At 34.9% G+C, this 20,875-nt stretch overlaps 1 protein-coding gene across 4 annotated transcripts in view; it reads right to left on the bottom strand.

Moving 5' to 3' along the window:
* Positions 1-20,875, bottom strand: part of GRIK2 (glutamate ionotropic receptor kainate type subunit 2) — a 672,268-nt gene that overhangs the window by 18,418 nt on the left and 632,975 nt on the right. For all 4 annotated transcript variants that reach the window (XM_056124990.1, XM_056124987.1, XM_056124989.1 and 1 more), the window contains one exon: positions 18,059-18,284. In XM_056124990.1, coding sequence (XP_055980965.1) covers positions 18,059-18,284 — 226 coding nt within the window. The remainder of the gene's footprint in view (positions 1-18,058; positions 18,285-20,875) is intronic.

The following is a 20,875-nucleotide window of genomic DNA, read 5'->3' as shown; positions in this document are numbered from 1 at the left end:
GCCATACAGGCAAGATAATCTTGGTAGCTTGCCAGGCTCTCCAAGAGGGGCGGAGGAATAGAACCCGGCTCGGGCTGGGCTGGCTGCGCACAAGGCAAATGCCCTAACGCTGTGCTATTGCTATATAAGTAAAATATTCAATTTTACTTGACCTCTTTGGTCCACACAGTACTCTGCCACTTTGAGTCCTTATATTATAATACAGACTTCTTATGTTTTATTTTACCCAGTTTATGTTAAATTCAGGGTTTGTGGCAATAGCTCAAGAGTCATGGGAACATGACTTTCATGTACAAGACAATGAGGTTCATCCCTGGCACCTTATCACTTCCTTTCATCTTGAGACTTGCAGTCCTCCACTCTGGCTCTGAGCACTGAACCATCGAGCCACTGACCATCAAGCAATGAAAACAAGCCAATTTTGTGCATTATGTTCAACATAGTGACTCCCAAGTTCTCAGAGTACTGCTTGGGAATCCCTCTAAAAATTTTTCTTCTAATGCCTATATTCTTGAGAAAGGGGATGCTTAACTCTAAGTTATTTCTATTATTTACAATTCTAAGCAAGTAGATAAATGGAAGTTCTCTGACGAAATAAAAAAGGAAGTATAAGTGTTGTAAGAAATGAATTTTTTCTAAATAAATCTTGGGCTCTATTTACTAAATATCTAAGTGCTTGTGGATGCAAACACTTAATTTCACATTTTATAATTATGTTATATGCAATAATAATCAATTCCCTGTAATAGGAATTGTCTGATATTTTAAAATAGATAGCACTTTCTCTCTCAAATGATGGTTCTTAATTACCATATTCTGGTTAACAGATAAAAAACCTAGTGAATGTTTTAAGGTGCATGTATTCGGATTCAGATATTTTAAAATTTATCATAAATTCATTTTGTAAGTGATTTCAGCCATTTACAAATAAGAACACAGAGTCAGAAGAAAATTCAGTCATTTCACCAACCAGATATATCCAGAAAAGTCACGAAGAATTAAGATTTACAGAGAATTCATCTGACTACAAAGCCACACTATAAAATCTAGTGTTTATACCTCTTACCTCTTTTCTTTGACATTTTTCCTAGTAATATGATTGTGTCACTGATCTTAGTTAATTCTCTAGGCAACTATTGACAGTCTGGCACAGTCAATCTGGCTAACTGATGTGAAGAGTAATATTCATCATTATAGATGCACATTGTAGTCACATTTGAACTCAAGGCTTTGGAGTAATCAACATGTACTCACTAAATAAACTAAGAAATTCAGTGTCTGCATATAATGTCTACCAGAACTACCTCTATTTTCATCAAAAAAAATCCATCTATGCATTGTTTAAACCATATGGTCAGCATTTATAATACTAATGAAGGCTGCTAATGTTGGTGCTCACTATTCATCAGATTTTCTTTGCAGTCTTCCTGAATTCTAAACTTCAGAATGGGTTGATCACATCTTATGGAGAAGGCATAGATTACTGAAACTCTCATCTATTTTCAGTAGCATGAAATCTAGACATTAACGACATTAACAAGTATGTCAGAAATGTACAGTTTCTGCAGGTATAATCTCAGGGTTTTTTGTTTGTTTAATTCAGGTCCCTGAAAATTGTTAGATCTTGATTTAGCCTTGCAAAATCACTTGAATAATACTAAAATTATGCTGCTTATGCGATGAGAAAATAGAATGCATTTTAATGGAAGGTTTGACCTGCAAAAAGATGAATAATTTGCATCAATTTTTGTGCATTATGTTCAACTAATGAAGACAAATGTATTCATTCATTTTTGTAAAGCTGAAAATCTGAAGGCCAGCAGTTTATGCATCTATAATGATGAATATTACAGTACTTATTATATGATGAATTGGGAATTCTAGAAATGGATGGTGAGTACAACATAGAAAAACATGCTTCTCATATTGATTTATATTTTTTATAAACTTTGGCAACTGCCTCAAACAAACAAATCTGCCTTGAATACCAATATCATTTTATTTTGTTCATCAAATAATAAGAAATTAAACTATAAAATCTCATGCATTTAATATTAGAAAACAGTTTTGTGCTGTTCTTATGTCAACTACCATGAAGAGTTGATTTATACATAAAACTCTTTTTTTATGGGAGACTAACACCCAAGATCAGTAGAGATAAGTACCAGCAGGTAAGGTCCACGGTTTGGAAACTGGTCTCACATGCTGGGGGAGAGGACAGCTTAGATAGATAAGGGAACATTCCTCATTCTCCTGACCCTGAAAGAGCCCCCAATGTGCCATTGGGCTACACTAGCACACGACAGGGATGAATGGAGACCTCACTGGGCCTGCTCGAGCAAATCTATGAACAACGGGTTGATAATGATAGTGATACTAATAAGAGTACTTTACTTGCATTAATAATATAAATACCCCAAAACATTTTATAAAGGTGACATTAAAATAGTTATATCAGAACAAGCACTAAAGCTTATAATTTAATTAGTAAATAAAATGTATATATGTGATAGCTGTATTCATATTTACCTTCATACTAAAAGTCATACTAAAACCATCATACAAAAGCATTATACACTTTATCTTTAAATTTTCTCTTTGCATCCTTCATATATTATATGTATTTTTCAGTAGTTTTATGAACTATTTTGAATATTATTTACAAAAATGATTATTGGCTGCTTGAAACACTTTTTTTCAACAAAAATTTATTGACTTACCCACATGAGTAAGAACAAATAAGATTACAGACAACGTCAACATCTGGCAATGCTGATGCCCTTCATCCTCTAATATTATTAATAATATTAAAGTTGTGAGAAACTAAGAAATGATGAAGCACACCACTAAGTTATTGTCAAAGATAGAGATTTTAATGAGACCTTTCAATTGCATTGCATCATTTCTACTAAACTGAACACAGTAAAGTAAAATAACACCAAAAGGTCCTGGTATATGTTTTCTAACCTGCTACTTTTCTACCAACTCATACATTACTGTGTGGCCACAGTTCTCCAATATGCAATAAATACTGAGAATCTGAATGACAGATGCCAAGAACACTTTTACTATGGGTGGTCATGAGGGAATCAATGGAGCTAAAAATGCCATTAAGTACTCATCCCTGTTCTGATGAGTACTTTATAACCTATGATGATAGGGATTTATCTATGTTGAGTCATAAGCTGGAGCGATAGCACAGAGGGTAAGGCATTTGCTCTGCATGCGGCCGACATGGTCAAGCCAGGTTTGATTCCTCCACCCTTCTTGGAGAGCCTGGCAAACTACCGAGAGAATCTCCCCCACATGGCAAAGCCTGGCAAGCTCTCCGTGACGTATTCAATATACCAAAAACAGTAACAACAAGTCTCACAATTTGTTGTGAGACGTTACTAGTGCCCGCTTGAGCAAATCAATGAACAGTGGAAGGACAGTGCTACAGTGCTACAGAGTCAAAAGCTAGACAGGGAACAGGGAGATGGTTCAATGTGTTGAGTAAATGCTTTGCTTGGTTAATAGTGATTTTAGAGCAACAACCAGGAGTACCCAAGCCCAGCAAGTAGAGCAAAAAAAACAAAACGAACAATAGAAATAGAAAAGAGGCAAGATAGCTACTGAACATACAAAATTTTTATAGTATTTTAAATGCATTAGTAAAAACTGCTGTGATATCTTTTTGTTTTTCCTTGCTTTTATCCCAGTCAGAACTTTGGTTTCCTTCCCCAATTCTTTTAAATGGAACAGGAAATTTGGTTGACTTATTACTAAAGAAGAACAGCCAGAACACAAGCTAACATATAGTAAAATCATATTAAATCAGCATTGCTACAGTCAAGCAAGCTATGGAAAAGATTTAATGACACACCAAGCTTAATTAAAACTAAGTAATTAATATGCTTACTTAGCATTTACTTTCACCTCATTGTTGATTACTCTACTAAGGTTTTTTTTGTGCAAATAAAAGTTCCTTGTTTCATAGCTATATCTGAATCATACAGTGATTTCACAGCACATTTTGGGCAGTTATAAACAAGAGTGATGAGTGGTTATATGGTCTCTTAGATGAATCACATAGGACAGGCCTCATGGTCTAAAAGGGAATGTATGAACTTTCAGAGTTTAAAAGTCAAATGTGTAAAAGTTTAAAAAGTATTTCCTATTTTTCAGGGCTAAGGAATACATCAGGCAAGGTGTTCCTTTGAACACTGCCAACCCAGTTCCAATGCCCTCTATCTCAGATGGTTCCCTGGTGTTGCCTGCCAAGAATGATCTCTGAGCATAGTGGATTAAGCCCTGAGCACCAGCAGTATAGAACTCCCCCAACCGTGTGTGTGTGTGTGTGTGTGTGTGTGTGTGTGCATGTGTATTATATAAGTTACATCATAAATATTTAAGACTTTTTTTAATTTCAAGACAGATATGACATTTTCTGATTAAACTCATTCTTGACAGCATATGCCTCTAAGATATATAAAAATTTCAGCAAAATTTAAACTAAAAAAAAAAGGTTGTTCCTATCTTTGATCACATTCTCAGATTAGGAAAAATGAAATTTTCATTATGGCTATAATTCCTGCAGCTACAAACTCAAAATTATGGGGTATTTTAGGAACTCGTCTATATTTCTATAACCTTAACCAGTATTGGTCTGCTTTGCATACAAATATTTATCCTATTTATAATTTCTGGGAAAAGAGCAAGCATCTAAAATATTATTTTTAGATACATTTCAGTTTTTAGTTTTTGATTAAAGATGTTAAATTATATAAACATACCACAATAATATAATAATCTTACCCATGTTTGACCAATACTGGTTAAAAAGACAAAGCAAGGAGTGGTAGCAAGGCATGAGGCAGAAGCTCATGCCCAGAGGTCCCCTCTGAAGTCACAGATGACCAGGTAAGTATCAGGTGAGAGGGGAAAACTCCTGTGATTTTAAGAAGCATTGATTCGGCAATGGGACTTGAATTGTTACTTCAGGATAGGTGTTAATGTGTGGCCTCTCCCCTTCCAGGTAGACCATCAGGGAGCAGAGGGGACATGGCTTCCAGAGTGGTGTTGCTCACTCAGCCACCAGTTTATCTCCGCTTCCATATTGTACTGGGCCCACATCTTGGTCTCCTATACCAAACTCTCAGGGGAAAACCTGACTATCCAATTCCATATAGTCCATTAGCCCCTACTCCATTCAATATGAACCCAAAATTAACAAAAATAATGGTGAAGATAAGAATCAATAAAACCCAAATCTAAAAAGCAATAGTAAATTCAGGCAAAGAAACACTTCCCCTAAATCAGCTTTAGAGGCCCCACGCAAGCCACACAGGAACACCAAAGTGAGAGGTAAAATCTTTGAAGAGGAAAGAAGAGAACACCAACTACTGAGCTCCCCCAGAGTCCTCCATGACTGTGAGAGGGGGACAGTAATAGTGTACTGGAAGGATCCACTTCCAGACTATCACAGGCATCCTAGGGAAGCAGCATAGATCCCCACCATTGAGTGGATGATAAGAGCTCTGAAGCCTCAACAAGGAATATCCATATAACTACCTCTTTGACAAAGAATTCAAAGATGAAAAGGTGAAGATTTTTAATGATCTCAAAGAAAGTGAAATGGATATCCAATAAAATACAGGCAGAAATGAAAGACACAGTGGAACATACTGCTAATAAAATACAGGAGGAAATGAGTGCTGAAATTGAACTACAATCAGAAATGTCACTAATAAAATATTTGGTAGAAGAAATAAAAAAAAATCAATGCGTACCCTCAATAGTAAATAACAGCTGAAGACATAATCAGTGAGTTTGAAGATGAGCTGCAGAAGCCTCCAGGCAACAACAGAAGATGGGAAAAAGACTTAAAATAGTGCAAGGGTGAGCAAGAAAACTATGGGATAAATTAAGCGGAACAACATGAAAATAACTGGAGTTCTAGAGGTACAGGGAGGCTACCAAAAAAGAGGTGGTAATAGTTAGAGATCATTGCTGAAAAGTTCCCATAGCTGTAAAATGCAGGCATCTATATTCAAGAAGCCCAACTGGTAGCAGCTAAAGAAGACCCTAATAAAAAGACTAGAAGACATATCTTAATTAGAATGATGAATACCATAGAGACACCATACTGCAAGCAGCAAGATCTAACAAGGAAATAATATACAAAGGAGCATCCCTTAGAATTACAGCAAAGTTATCAGACAAAACACCCTGGGCCTGAAAACTTTGGTGGGACACTTTGGTGAAAATACTCATTGAAATGAATGCCTTACCAAATCTACCCTCTCATTCAGATTTGAAGGAAATACACAGAACTTCATGGATAAATAACAGCTCAGAGACTTTATGGACTCAAGACCAACTTTAAAAGACGGACAGAAGGGGCTACCCTAAGACAAACCCAACAAAACAACAAATTTCTACAGAATGATGTAACAAACCACCATGACAATAATCTCTCTCAGTGCCAATAGTCTAAGTGCAGCAATTAAGAGACAAAGAGTGGCAAATTTTATTAAAAAGTTGAATCCAACATACTGCTGCATACAAAAAACACATTGAACAATCAGAGTAAACACACACTCAAAGTCAAAGCCTGGAAAAATATCCTTTGAGCAAACAGCTCCTTCATGGAGTGAACATACTAGTATCTGACAACATAGATTTTAGGCTGAAAATATTAGAAGGGTCAGTGAAAGCCCTTAATAATCAAGGGATATATACATCAGGAAGAAATTATACTACTAAGCATATGCACATCCAATAAGGGGCCAGAAAAATACTTAAAACAGTTTCTAACAGACTTTAAGGAGGACACTGGTATCAGCACAAAGAGTAGTTGGAGACTTAAACATTGCCTTGTCAACTCTTATACCCAACAAGACTAACACTTAACAAGGAAATACTGCCTTTGAAGGAAGAAATTAAAGAAATGGGGCTAGCAGATATTTACAGGGTGTTTCATCCCCTAAGAGCCAAAAACACATTCTTCTCCAATGCACAGAACATTCTCCAAGAGAGACCATGTGCTGGGCCATATAACATATCTGAATATAATCAAAAGATACAAATTTATCAACTATCTTTTCAGACACAATGACTGAAAATAGAAGTTAATCACACACAGAAACAGAAAATCAAATCAAACATCTGGAAATTCAACAGCTCACTACTGAACAACCAGTGGGTTAGGGGAAAATCAAAGAAGAAATCAAAAGATTCCTGGAAACAAAAAGTGCTACCAGAACTTGTGAGACACAGAAAAAGCAGTATTAAGAAAAAAAAATTATAGCTCTGTAAGCAATCAACGTAAAGATTAAAAGACCAGCTTCAAAGTTTAAGATCTTGGAAAATGACCAACAAAAGGAGCCTAAACCACATAGGAGGAAGGAAACAATAAAAATTAGAGCAGAAATCAACGAGCTGAGAAGCCCAAAAAATAGTTCAAAAGATCAATGAAACTAAGAGCTATTTTTTTGAAAAAATAAACAAGATTAATAAACCACTATCAAGACTCACAGAGAAAGAGAGAGAATCCTAATAAACCAAATAATAAATGTAAAGGGGAACATCACAGCAAAAACCATGGAAATTCAAAAGATCATCAGATATTAATTTGAGTTGGTATGCCATAAAACAAGAGAACCTATAAGAAATTGATATATTTCTGGATTCCTATGACCTTTAAAAACTAAACCAAAAATATATGGAATTCCTGAACAAGTCTCTCACTATCAAGGAAATTGACACTGTAAGAAAAGATCTTCCCCAAAATAAAAGCCCAGTTCCAGATGGATTCACTAGTAAATTCTTGCAAATCTACTGCTAGTCCTTTTCAAGCTTTTCCAGGAAGTTTTCCATAATCTCCAAAAAGTTTCTATAAATCAAATATCACACTGATAATAAAAGAAAACAGAGACACCAAAACAGAAGACAGAGACACCAAAGAGAGAGAGAGAGAGAGAGAGAGAGAGAGAGAGAGAGAGAGAGAGAGAGAGAGAAAATCACAGAAATACTGTTAATATACTGATGAACACAGATGCAAAGATCCTCAACAAAATACTAGCAAGTAGAACCCAATTGCACATCAAAAAAAAAATCATAGAACATGACCAAACAGGATTCATCACAGGTAAGCAAGGATGGTTTAATATCACCTAGTCAATCAACATAATACATCACATCAATAAAAAATACAAACCATATGATCATATCAATAGATGTAGATAAAACATTTGACAAGATCCAGCACCCATTTATGATAAAAACTCTCAACAAATGGAAGTTTAAGAACTTTCTTCAACAGAGTTAAAGACATCAACCACAAGCCCAGAGCAAGTATGGGGAAAAACTAAAAGACTTCCTTCAAACATTGTCCACTCTCACCACTTCTATTATATAGTACTGGAAGCACTTGCCATAGCAGTTAGGGTAGAAAAAGATCCTGGGAGGGTGCATCCAGATAGGAAAGAAAGAAATTAAAAATTCACTTTTAGCAGATGACATGATACTATATTTAGAGAATTCTAAAGTATGTAACAAAAAGCTAACAGGGACAATAGATTTGTATGGTAAAGTGACAGGATAAAAAATCAATACCCCAAAGCCCATAGCTTTCCGATATGAAAATAATGAAAGAGAAGTAAGTGACATACATATAAACAATCCTGTACACAATTTTGCCACAGAAAATCAAGTACCTCAGAATAAGCTTAACTAAGGAGATAAAGGACTTGTACAAAGAAAACTAAAAAATACTACAAAAATAAAAGTAGACACAAGGAAATGGAAATATATCCCCTGCTATTAGACTGGGAAAATTGACATTGTCAAAACAGCAATACTCCCCATGCATCATACAGATTCAATGCAGTCTCTATAAGGATAACATAACATTTTTCAAAGAAATAGTTCCAGCACTTCTGAAATTCATATGGAACATTAAACTCCAGTGGATAGCTAAAGCAATCCTTAGGGAAAAGAATATGGGAGACATCACCCTCCCCAACTTCAAACTGTACTACAAAGCAGAAGTAATTAAAACAGCATGATATTGGGATAAAAACAGACTTGAGATAAATGGAATACAGATGAATATCCTAATATAGCCCCTCAAGTATATGATGACTTAATCTTTGATAAGGGGGAAGAAATATGAAGTGGAGCAAGGAAAATCTTTTTAACAATGATACTAGGAAAAACTAGACAGCTACAAGTAAAAAAGTGAACTCTGACCTCTACCTAACACCATGCATAAAAGTCAAATTAAAATGGATTAAAGACCTCAACATCAGAAATGAGTCCATAAAGTACATGGAAGAAAACAGACAGGACTCTCTAGGACATTGAACCTAGCGGCATCTTCAAAGATGAAACACCACTGACCAAGCAAGCCTAAGCAAAAATAAAGAAATGAGACTACATTAATTTAAGAATCTTTTACATCTCCAAAAAAAAAAAACAGTGACCAAGATACAAAGACAGTCCATGGAATGGGAAATATTATTCATCCAATACCCATCTGATTAAGGGTTAATATCAAAGATATACAAGACACTGGTAGATTTTTACAAGAAAAAAACCATCCAGCCCCATAAAAAAAATGAAGAGAAGAAATAAACAGAAATTACCTCAAAGAAGAAATACAACTGGCCAAAAGGTACTTGAAAAAATGCTAATCATCACTAACCATCAGGGAGATGCAAATCAAAACAACAATGAGATATCATTTCACACCACAGAGACTGGCACACACCAAAAAGAACCAGTTCTGGCACAGATATGGGGATATGGAACTAACCTTCATTGTTGATGGGAATACTGACTTGTCCAACCTTTTGGGAAAATAATATGAGCATTCTGCAAAAAAAAGTTAGACATTTGGTTTCCTTATGACCCAACTAAATCACTTTTGGCAATGTAGCCTGGGGATCCAAAAATGCATAGCAGAAACACCATCTGCACTTCTATTTTCATTGCAGCAATATTCACAATAGTCAGAATCTGGAAACAACCTGATTGCCCTAGAGTAGAGGACTGGATAAAGAAACTATGGTATGTCTACACAATGGAATACCACACAGCTGTTAGGAAAAATGAAGCCATGAAATTTGCCTATAAATAGATGGGCATGGAGAATATCATGCTGAGTGAAATGAGGCAGATGGTGAAGGACAGATAAAGAATGACTGCATTCATTTGTCTGATATTAAAAAAGAAAAGAAAAAAACAGATTGACTAATATTCAATGTGAGAAAAAACAAGAGTCAATGGTTGGAAATTACCACAAGCGTGTGTGTATGGGGGGAGTGGGGGTGGGAGGGTGGGTGGAGAGTATGACAATAATACTTGAAAATAATCACTCTGAGTGTTGAAAGTGGGTAAAAGTATAAACATTTCAGAATCTGGATGTGAAACATAATGCCCAAAATGAGAGAGAGAGATGCCTGCCATAGAGCTGACTTGGGGGGCGTGATAGGGGGTGGGATTTTCAGGTGGTAGGAGGGAAACTGGTGACAATGGTGCTGGGAAGTATACCCTGGTGGAGGAATGGGTGTTGGAACATTGTATAATGACTGAAAACCAACCATGAACAGCTTTGTGATGTTCTATCCCACAGTGGTTCATTAATAAAAAAAAAGAAAGAAAAGAAAAGAAAATACAACTTGGGGTAACTAAAATGAAAAAAAAAAAGCGTGTAGCAACAAGGGAACAAGGGAAATGTCAGTTCCGATGTTAGTTGCAAATTTATGTGGAAGTCAGAATCTTATTCAAATACTAGAGTTGTATGTCATTGGGTTTATTGATGACTAAATATTATATTTCTAACAAAGCTATTATATTTGAGATAATAGCTATAATATTTTTATATGAGATTATATTTCTAATAAAGCTATTCCACAGAAAACCATACATTGCTGCCTGAAATCTTTTATATAAGAAATATTTGAAAGAATAAGAATGAAATACATCTTTTTAGATGAACTTCTTTGAAGTTATATGAGTTTAAAATGTGCATAATTTGCCCTCTTAAACACATTTTATTGGTATGCTAGAGTACAAATGAACAAAACACAAAACATGAAACAAAAATTAAATTTCTGAGCCACACTCTGTGGTGCTCAGGGCTAACTTACAGCTCTGTACTCAGGGCTCATATACGATGCTGGGGCAGAACCTAGCAAACCAAGCAGCATCTCTCTGGCTCTAAATGAAAATTTGCTAAAGTTAATAACTTAGTGTTAATCAAATCAAAGAGAAGAAAATAACCTATCTGAGCAGAGAAAACATGTTCCAATATCTGCAGAGGAGTGATTTGGAGATTTGTTAGAGTAAAGGCAGTGTGGCCTATAAATTCTATAAGAAACAAACAAACAAAAGAACTATTTCATGTATCTAAAGGAAAACAAGAAACCATGAGACTTAAACCCAGGCAGCCTACTTGACCGGGTTCATCATTGTGGACTTGGAAAACCAGTTCCACCCAGCTCCTGAAGCAAGCATGGGGAAAAAGAGACTTGTTTTCTTTTCTTTCTTTTCCAAGTTCCTGAAATAAGCAGATCATTTCCTCACTTTTTTTCTTTTTTAAGCCCAAATTACATACCAAGCCACCTGCCCCCTAGATGCAAAATTAGACCACCATGTTATGTATGAGCAAGCACATTGTTCTTATTTGCATGCACAACTTTAGCACCACCTCAATCATGCTTCAGGCCAAATTCCCCAAATTTTAAGACTCAATTCTTTAAAAAGTCCTTAGCAACAAACCCAGTGTGTGACTCTCCTAAAAGGGTTCATATATGTGGCTGGAATGATAGTACAGTGGACAAGATGTATGGCAACCAAGTTGGATCGGACCCCCGTAGTCTCTTGCATACTATATGTGATCCCTGAACTCAGAGACAGGAGTAAGACCTGAACACAGTCATGTGTGTGTCCCCCCTCCCCTACCAAAACAAAACAAATATCGAAAGAACAGTACTCCTATCCACAGTGCTATTCTCCCACAAAGACAAGAATGTTGATAGTGCAAGGCCTCACCCCAGTGCCTCCCTCAAGCCTCCACTTTAGATCTTTTGTTATACTTAAAGCCTGAGATTATCAACCACAGTATAACTGAGAAATCACTGATTGTAACTTATGTAAGACTAAAGTCAGTTCTTCAGAAAGACAGTGTACTTTGTTTCTTCAGCTGGAGGCTATTTTTCTGGACCCTGAAGAGTAAACTGCCTACACTGAACAGAAACTTAGTTGGTAAGATAAGTGGTTATTTTCCTTGAAACTCATAGGTGCCCAGGGACTAGATACGGGGTCTTTCCTATTTCTATAGCCTATGCTGGTCTTGATCTCTGGTAACATTTTAATTTCAATAAACTTAAATTATTATTTTCAAACTTATAAACATAGGCTAAACACAAAGTATATATAAAATTAATACAATCATTGTTTATGATAAAAGTGCATACTAATGCATTCAAATTCAATACTTGTGGCAGCAAAAATAAAATAAAAGTGCTAAAATATTCTTCACACAATCACAAATCATCCTGTTAATCGTCGATTGCCTCGAGCAGGCCCCAGTAACGTCTCCTTCATCCTAGCCGTGAGATTATATTCAAGGCTCTTTAGGAGAATGAGCCCCATCATTGTTACTGGTATTTGGCATATTGGGTATGCCACGGTGAGTTTGCGAGACTCTGCCGTGTGGGCAGGCTATATTCGGTAGCCTGCCAGTTTGTCCAAAGTAGGAATGAGATAATAAGATGTCAAAATATTCTTACCTACTTATAATTTTAATGTAACAAGGTATTAGTTCTCTGAATAATATTTAATAAATCATATAGCAAGATTCCAAAAAGATCCTTATAAAATATCAATCATGTTTCCTAATTTTCAGTTTATTTTAATGCAAACAACTAATATGGTATTCTACTACACCATACTAATCTTCTCTTCAAAGGAATGATTCTACTTAGAAATATACTCCAACTTGATTTCTTAAAGTTTCTCATGTGAGTGACCTTGCCAATATCAGTATTTTCTGCAATAACTCAATTTTCTTCAGAAGGGCAAATGATCTGATCAGTCAAGAGTCGAATAGATAAAAGGGGAACATCCTAAGGCTATAGTTTAATTTGTTTTGTTCTCCCATCTTATCTCTAAGATAAGTTTAAAATTTGAGAGCTAGAATTCCAAATGCTTTGCACTGTAGTTTTTTTTAAAGTTGTTTCAAAATACATTATATATATATGTATATATGACATATTTATAATTATTTTGGATTTTCTTTAATAAGTCTATACGTTTAGTAAACAATTTCGTGGATGGAGAGAATTCAAAATTGCCATTTAATGGTACAAGACAGCTTTCTTAGGACTTCTTTTTACTTTAAGTATTTTTTAAATCTGAAATATCCTAGCAGGTTTTTGAAATATTTGAAACATACTATTTTAATTAATTTTCAACAAGTATTTCCTCACAGTGTATTAGTGACATTTCTGATATACTCCTACGTTTTATTTGCAAGCAAAACAAAATAAAGAAGTATAAATAAAATTATCAGTTTCAGATTATTAAATTATGAATGCTTTTACATAAATGGAAAATAATTGCTAGAGTTCAAATTTCTCACACATTCTCCCCAAATTAGTTCTTACTACTTAATTAATTTTTCATTCATTCATTCATCATCCTGTTATTCGTCGATTGCCTCGAGCAGGCCCCAGTAACTTTCATCCTAGCCCTGAGATTATATTCAAGGCTCTTTAGGAGAATAAGACCCATCATTGTTACTGGTATTTGGCATATTTGGTGCGCCATGGGGAGTTTGCCAGACTCTGCCCTGTGGGCAGGCTATATGCGATAGCCTGCAAGTTTGTCCAGAGTAGGAATGAGATAATAAGATATTATAAAAGAGTAGGAATGAGATAATAAGATATTATAAAAAGATGTCCTGATAAGATGTCCGGGAGCTGGATTTTATAGTCTCTGAGTCTTGGCTGTTGATGGGATTACCCGGCGCCAGGGGGCCAGGTGGTGGGTGTGACCCCCGCCTACTGGAATTACTTAATTAATGATTAGAATTATTCAGCTCTTGTTACTCAATTGGAGTACTCAAGCTTGTTTACTGAGGTTATTGTACTCAATAGCATAGAATTTAGGTGTCAGGGATGTGTCCAAATTGTAGAACACATCTTTTGCATGAGCCAGAGTATGGGTTTGATCCCTAGCTGTGTATGACCAGACCTAGAACTGTTCAAAATGGCCTTGCTGACCCCTGAACACTGATAGGATGACCTACTTCCCAATAAAAGTGTTAAGGCCATGCCTATTTCTAAAGTTATTTGCTTTCTCCGTCATAAATATTTTTGCACTGTCATATTTCCAGACAGAATTCAATCAATGCATAGTAATTGAGAGTTCACAGAGTATAAGAACTGTTTTATGAGCTTACAAGAGACAAAAAAAAAAAATTCTGCCTTCATCCAGAAAATGTAATTCAGCAGCAGGTGGTAAGAACATAATAAAATGTTATAGCTGCTTTCAGAAACAACAGAAAGATGCATTGTTTTACTTCAGCTCTTTCTATGTGAAACTGTAAGTCAAAGGAAACACAAGAAACTTAGTTACCCCTCATTAGTGTTTAAGGTTGTATTTTACTAAAAGTACATTAGTTTTCAACCCTCCTTAGTATTTAAGGCTGTGCATGACTTTTAAAACTTGTTCTTACACTCAACTAACATTATTTCTTCAAGCGGTTACTTGTTCTTTTTATACCAATCTCTGCAAACCTATCAAGAATATTATCTGGAAAAGTTATTTTAGATTTATTACTAAAATAGATTTTAAATCTTCTTCTTATGATCCTCAATTTAGCTAACTGGGAAAAAATTAATTTAGGGGTAATAACTTTGAAATGAATTGTCCAAGGACTCACTAAGCATAAAGGCTAAGTATAGAACCACAGAATCTAGGTGTTCAGAAAAGTGAATGTTTTAAAACTGCCTAATATAAAATTTTTTAAAAAGAATTAAAAATTACAAATATGCATGTATAGTTGAAATTTTTATTATAATTTGCAGTTATGTAGTATGTGACATCATAAAATTGGGTTCATTATGTAATTCTTACCAAGAGAAAGAATTATACAAAGCAACTCTAACTGTGACTGGTGATATGGTTTTAAGAAGACCAAACAATAGAGAAACTTGTAAATCCATCTATCCACATATTGACTTAGAGGAAACAAGGCTTTGGATGAGTCTTTCCCTGACGATCCATTTTATGTGAAAAATTTAAAGCAATTAGAGCACCAACTCAGACCATGCACTGGAAAGTTAAACATATCAAAAATAACTTTTGGCCAATTAAGTTCAAAGCAATTAGGGTTGGGTTTTAACAGCACAATACACTGAGTTAGGGAACTGCATGTACTTTTAAAACTCTGTTTTGGTCTGGTAGGGCTGTGACATCCCCTTTGGTGGTTTCTGTATTCAGGCTGGCTGTGTGGTCCTTTCAGAGTGATCCACTATGCCCAGGGGTATATTTTTATTCTTCAATAAACATTTTATTAAAGTTGGAAATGAAGTTGGAGAAGGTTACGTTATATAGCTCACCCCTTATTTCAGAAAGGCTTAGCTGTATTTACATATTTGGGTAATACGTGCTCAAGGTTCTTTTTTTTCTTTATTTTATCCTTTTATGATGATTATAAAATTATTATTTGAGTAATCTGCATAAAATATTTATACAACATACCATTATAATCTGTGGAATAATAGGTGCAATTGTCTTGAAATTCAAAGCCAGTTTAAACTATTTTAAAGAAAAATAAATATCAAAAGAGTATATTAAATATAATAGACTTAATGTTGAATTTTTGCCAAAGTTTGGAATCTAGAGAATTGACATAGGTTAGAAATTATTTCAAAATACAAACAATACTACATTTTATTGAATATTATGAAATATACTTCATTAGTCTGTGCACAATTTTCTGTTATGTACATTTTTCTATTTGCATGACAGTTCAAAACTAAATAAAATTCGTCAAACAAAATTAATAAAATATGATTGCAAACAAATTTATGTGTAACTATATCATTGATCAAATCAGAACACTTAGTTGATTAATTGTGACCAATCATTGGCAAATTTACATGCCTTAAAAATTATAGCACTATTATTATTATGACTGTGATAGATCAGTGAGTAAAGGGTTGATAATGTACTTTTGATAAATAATAAAGTTTAAGAAGAGACTGCCTATTCTTAAATTAGCTCAGAGATATGGCGACCACATTCTGTGTAATACAAATTGAGCTCTTTGAAAAAAACTGAAAAGGCCATGAGGTTTAGAAGTTATTCAAGTCCTTCAGGGCCAAGATTGTCTGGGACACCTCAAAAGTTCTGGGAACAGGAGAACAGAAATGTTATTTTGTGTTCCAGACATGAGAAATCATGTGCAGGATTGTATTCAGTGGTCCTTGTGAAATGATTTCTTTGTTTTCTAATGAAACTTGCCTTCTGCATTCTGTTGCTTGTGGCTCTCTCGTCTCTCTGTCTCTGTCACTCTGTTTCTCTCTCTGTCTCTCTGTATCTATCTATCTATCTATCTATCTATCTATCTATCTATCTATCTATCTATCTATCATCTATCTATCTATCATCTATCTCTATCTCTCTCCAGTCCCATGGGGTGAGAACACTTATAGAGACCCTAGAGTGCCTTCCATACGGGAATGCTATTGATTAATAGGCTGTCACCTGATGATGAGTCGACCTCCAGCTTCCAAAACTGTCAGAAATGTCTTCTTTTTATAAAACCACAGATCTCTGGATAAGCAGCATGAATGGACTAAAGAATTCTTTCTTTAAGTATTCTCTCTCACACTTCTCTTCCCTAATCATAGCTTCTGAACAGTGACTTTGTCCCGAGAGCTTTTTTCTAAACATAGTATTTTTAAATACGCTGTAGCAATAGCACAGTGGGTAGGGTGCTTGCCTTGCATGCGGCCGACCCAGGTTCTATTCCCAGCATCCCATATGGTCCTCTGAGCACCGCCAAGAGTAATTCCTGAGTGCAGAGCCAGGAGGAACCCCTGTACATCACCAGGTTTGACCCCCCAAAAATTAAATTGAACTCAACTAACCAGATTACTCTCTAAACTCAGTAATACTAATTTTACCACATTTTCAAAAGTCCCTTATGCCATAGAAGAAAACATATTGACAGGTTGTGAGGATTGGACCATGGATATTTGGGGAAGGCTGTTATAACGACTGTGTCTGCATATATGTACTGAGATATCATTTATTTAATTATTCATAATTGGAGTAGATAAATATTAATATATCTATGACATTTAATAAATCAAAATTGCCACTGCTATTCTAGAAAATGTCATATTTTATTCCTTTATTATTACATACAAGAGATATCAGGAGCCAGAAAAATAGTAAGTGTGTAGGACGCTTGCTCTTGCATGTGGCTGACAGGAGTATGACCCTGAGTACCACATATGTTCCCTTGAGCTCCTCTGTGGACAGAGCCAGGATTAAGTTCTGAGCATTGCCAGATGTGGTCCCAAAACAAAACAAAACAAAACAAAACTCCTGATTATTATAAATTCTAGATATATTATTGGTTAATAGGCTGCAATATTTGTTTTCCCATAATTAAGGGAAAAATTGGAAAAATAAAATAATAAAAATAAATTTAGCTTTTCTTTTAATCAATTTTCAAGATTAAATATACTTAAGGCATAAATACGAGAAAAACGGTTATAAAAGTAATTTAATGCATAAAAAATTTCAAACGAAGGATTGCAAAGGTCCTTTAGGGTCAAGTTGTGGTATTTTTTAGCAGTTATAGAGTAAAATTATCTACTGACCATTTTCGTAGTACATGTCCAAATTGCTTCCCTGATTTTATACAGTAATGGAATGTAGCAAGACACATTTGTTAAAAACAAAATTCCTAATGGCATATGGACACAGTGTTTTTCTCACAGCAGCTAAGATTAATGAAGAAAGAATAAGAAACTGACAGAAAACCTACCCATGGGGGTGCCAACACCATAACCTTTGGAGTCTATAAGGCCGCCAATCTGTGTCAGGTTACAGTTCCGCTGGGTAACAAATTCAATGGTTGTTGATTCCATTAGGAAAGCATAATCAGAGGTGAGAACTCGCTGGATCCCTTCTTCATTACTTTTGACGAGCACTGACTGCCTCCTGCTACTCATAAAGGCCCACATTTTATCATAAGTGGAGATTTTTGATTTCTGGGAAAAAATAAAATACATGAGAAAAATATTTCTTAGTTTCCATATAATCTTACATTAGTTCATTGGCTATCTTTAGTTTACTCATAGCATTCTATTAACTAATAAGTGTGATATCTAAATAAAAAAATCAAAATCTAAGATAGAAAGATTTCTTACAGCAGTTCCTCATAATATTTTAGACATTTATTTTTATTTATATAGTAAACATATAAAATGTTTTAATGAAAAAATACACAGCCAGTAAATTATAGAAGGCAATGAAAAAAAGAGAAACTAAACAAGATCAATGAGAAGAGTTTTTCTACCATGTGGTATCTGATATGTATCTTTCAAGATTGCTATGGCATCAATTTGGAAGATATAAACGCTAAACAGCAATGACACGGTAAAACTTTGACTCTTCCCTCCCCCAATTAGGTAGACATTAAGATAGATGCTACATTAATCCCCAAGGTTACACGAAGACATAAGTTGTAGAGATAAGGAGGCTTGTGACAAATAAGATTGACTATATTTCCACCAAGACACAATCTGGACACAACAGAACTCTTTTAGCCTGTCTTGGGATAACAGGAAATCCATCACTGCATTCTACTAACTAAAAGTGGTAGAAACAATAAAGACGAAATGTTTTTATATCCAGCTGAAAATTCTCAGGAGGGTTTTACTAGAATTTCATTACTAAACGAAATAAATTGGTCTTGTACCAAAATCACTGGTAAAATATAATCCTCAGAAACATCTGTAAGCATCTGCTTAAGGAAAGCTCATCTGTAACATTCTTACATTATTTAATTCTCATACCAATACAAGAACATTTCTAAAACCATAAACATATGAATGTATATTCATATTAGTTGCACTGACATAAGAATTCAAATTTTTTTCAAATAAATATATGATTCATTTTTAGCTTAGGTGTGATTTTATTTCTGTGGGTACCAGATCATAAATGTCATTCCTTCAAGTAGTGTGCAATGTAAATTCTAGCACAATGTTAATAATAACAATAAGAAGAAATACTTTAATTTTACTGGGCAGAAAAAAAATAAAAGTGTATCTTTTTAAGTATAGAGTTAGGGCTAAGCAAGATAAAATAGTCTTCTGTTTTCCAGTGAAGTACCAAAATATGCTAAAAAAAGGATAATGACTTACAAAAAAAAAATAGTTAAACCATGGAGAATATACAGTATTATAAATATGGGTGGATATGGCATATGTCATTTGTCCGTGCACAAAAAAAGGTAGTTAAACCATGGAGAATATATGGTGTTATAAATATGGGTGGATATTGCATATGTCATTTGTCTGTGCACAACCGAATGCTGCATTTGAGTAAGGAAATGAAATAAACATTTAGGTTTATGGTGCATTTGTCTGCCAACTGCACTGGTGATTCAATGCAATGCCAGGGCTCAGGATGCTGCTAGTGCTCTGCTGTGCCAGGTATTATCCTGGGCACACAGGGCTGCTCTGAGAGACTCCAGATCTGCACCTAGAGGTTGCTTAACTAGTTGATGCCAAGGATCAAATGGGAGTTGGCAAAAAATATCATGTATTATTTCCAGGACCCATTCTCTTAACATCTTTAAGTGATGCAAAATGAAACAACATTAGAATTTAGAAACAGATTGAAAGAGTTTTATGTAAAAAAATGGAAATTTTTAATTTAGTAACTGATAATTCATTAAATACCTACAAAAGATTAAATGATGCTACAAGAAAAATTTCTGAAAACTCCGCAGTCATTGCTTGACAGTTTACACCATAACACTTTTTAATGGGGAATGAAAGTAAAATATTGAAACATGAGTGTACCCTGAGACCAAAACCAAGTAGATATTTAATAAAGTGTACAAGTATTTATTTTTAACCAGCACTGACAATAAATTCCCTTAGTTACAGGCCTTGTTTCAGTTATAAGAATATTAGCAGTTAATGTTTTTATTGCATAAGTTACATAATTTCGAGTTCATAATAACATGTTCCATTTATTTAGTTTTTTAAAAAAACTTAAGATAATAGCATTTTTGTTCAAAAGAGAGATGAACAAAATATAACAAGAGCATTATTATTAACATGCCATAAGTATATATTTCTTTTTAATATTGAGTCACACTTTTGGGGCCAGAGAGATGTTATAGGAGGTGAGGTTCTTGCCTTGCATACAACTACAGTGGCTGAGCTTAACTGCATGTATGGTCCCCAAAGTATCACCAGGGTGTGACCCAAACCTCCTTCCTATAAAATAAATAAAACTGTCCCTTAAAAAAGACACATTTTGGGGCTGGAGCAATAATACAGTGGGGAGGGCATTTGTCTTGCATGCAGCCAACCCAGGTTTGATCCCCAGCATCCCATATGGTCCCCCGAGTACTGCCAGGAGTGATTCCTGAGTGCAGAGCTAGGAGTAACCCCTGAGCATCACTGGGTGTGACCCAAAAAGCAAAAATAAATTAAGATAAAATTTAAAACATAAAGTTTAAAAAAAAAGTCACATTTTCATGGCTGAAGTGATAGTACAACGGGCAGGGTGCTTGTCTTGCAAGGTCCCAACCTAGGTTCAATCCCCAGCACTACATATCCAC

Source organism: Sorex fumeus, unplaced genomic scaffold (genome assembly GCF_029834395.1).
Source record: "Sorex fumeus unplaced genomic scaffold, SorFum_2.1 ptg000054l, whole genome shotgun sequence".
In the NCBI taxonomy this organism is placed as follows: Eukaryota; Metazoa; Chordata; class Mammalia; order Eulipotyphla; family Soricidae; genus Sorex; species Sorex fumeus.
The sequence above is the reverse complement of the archived record's forward strand: the minus strand, read 5'-3'. Positions and strand labels throughout refer to the sequence as shown.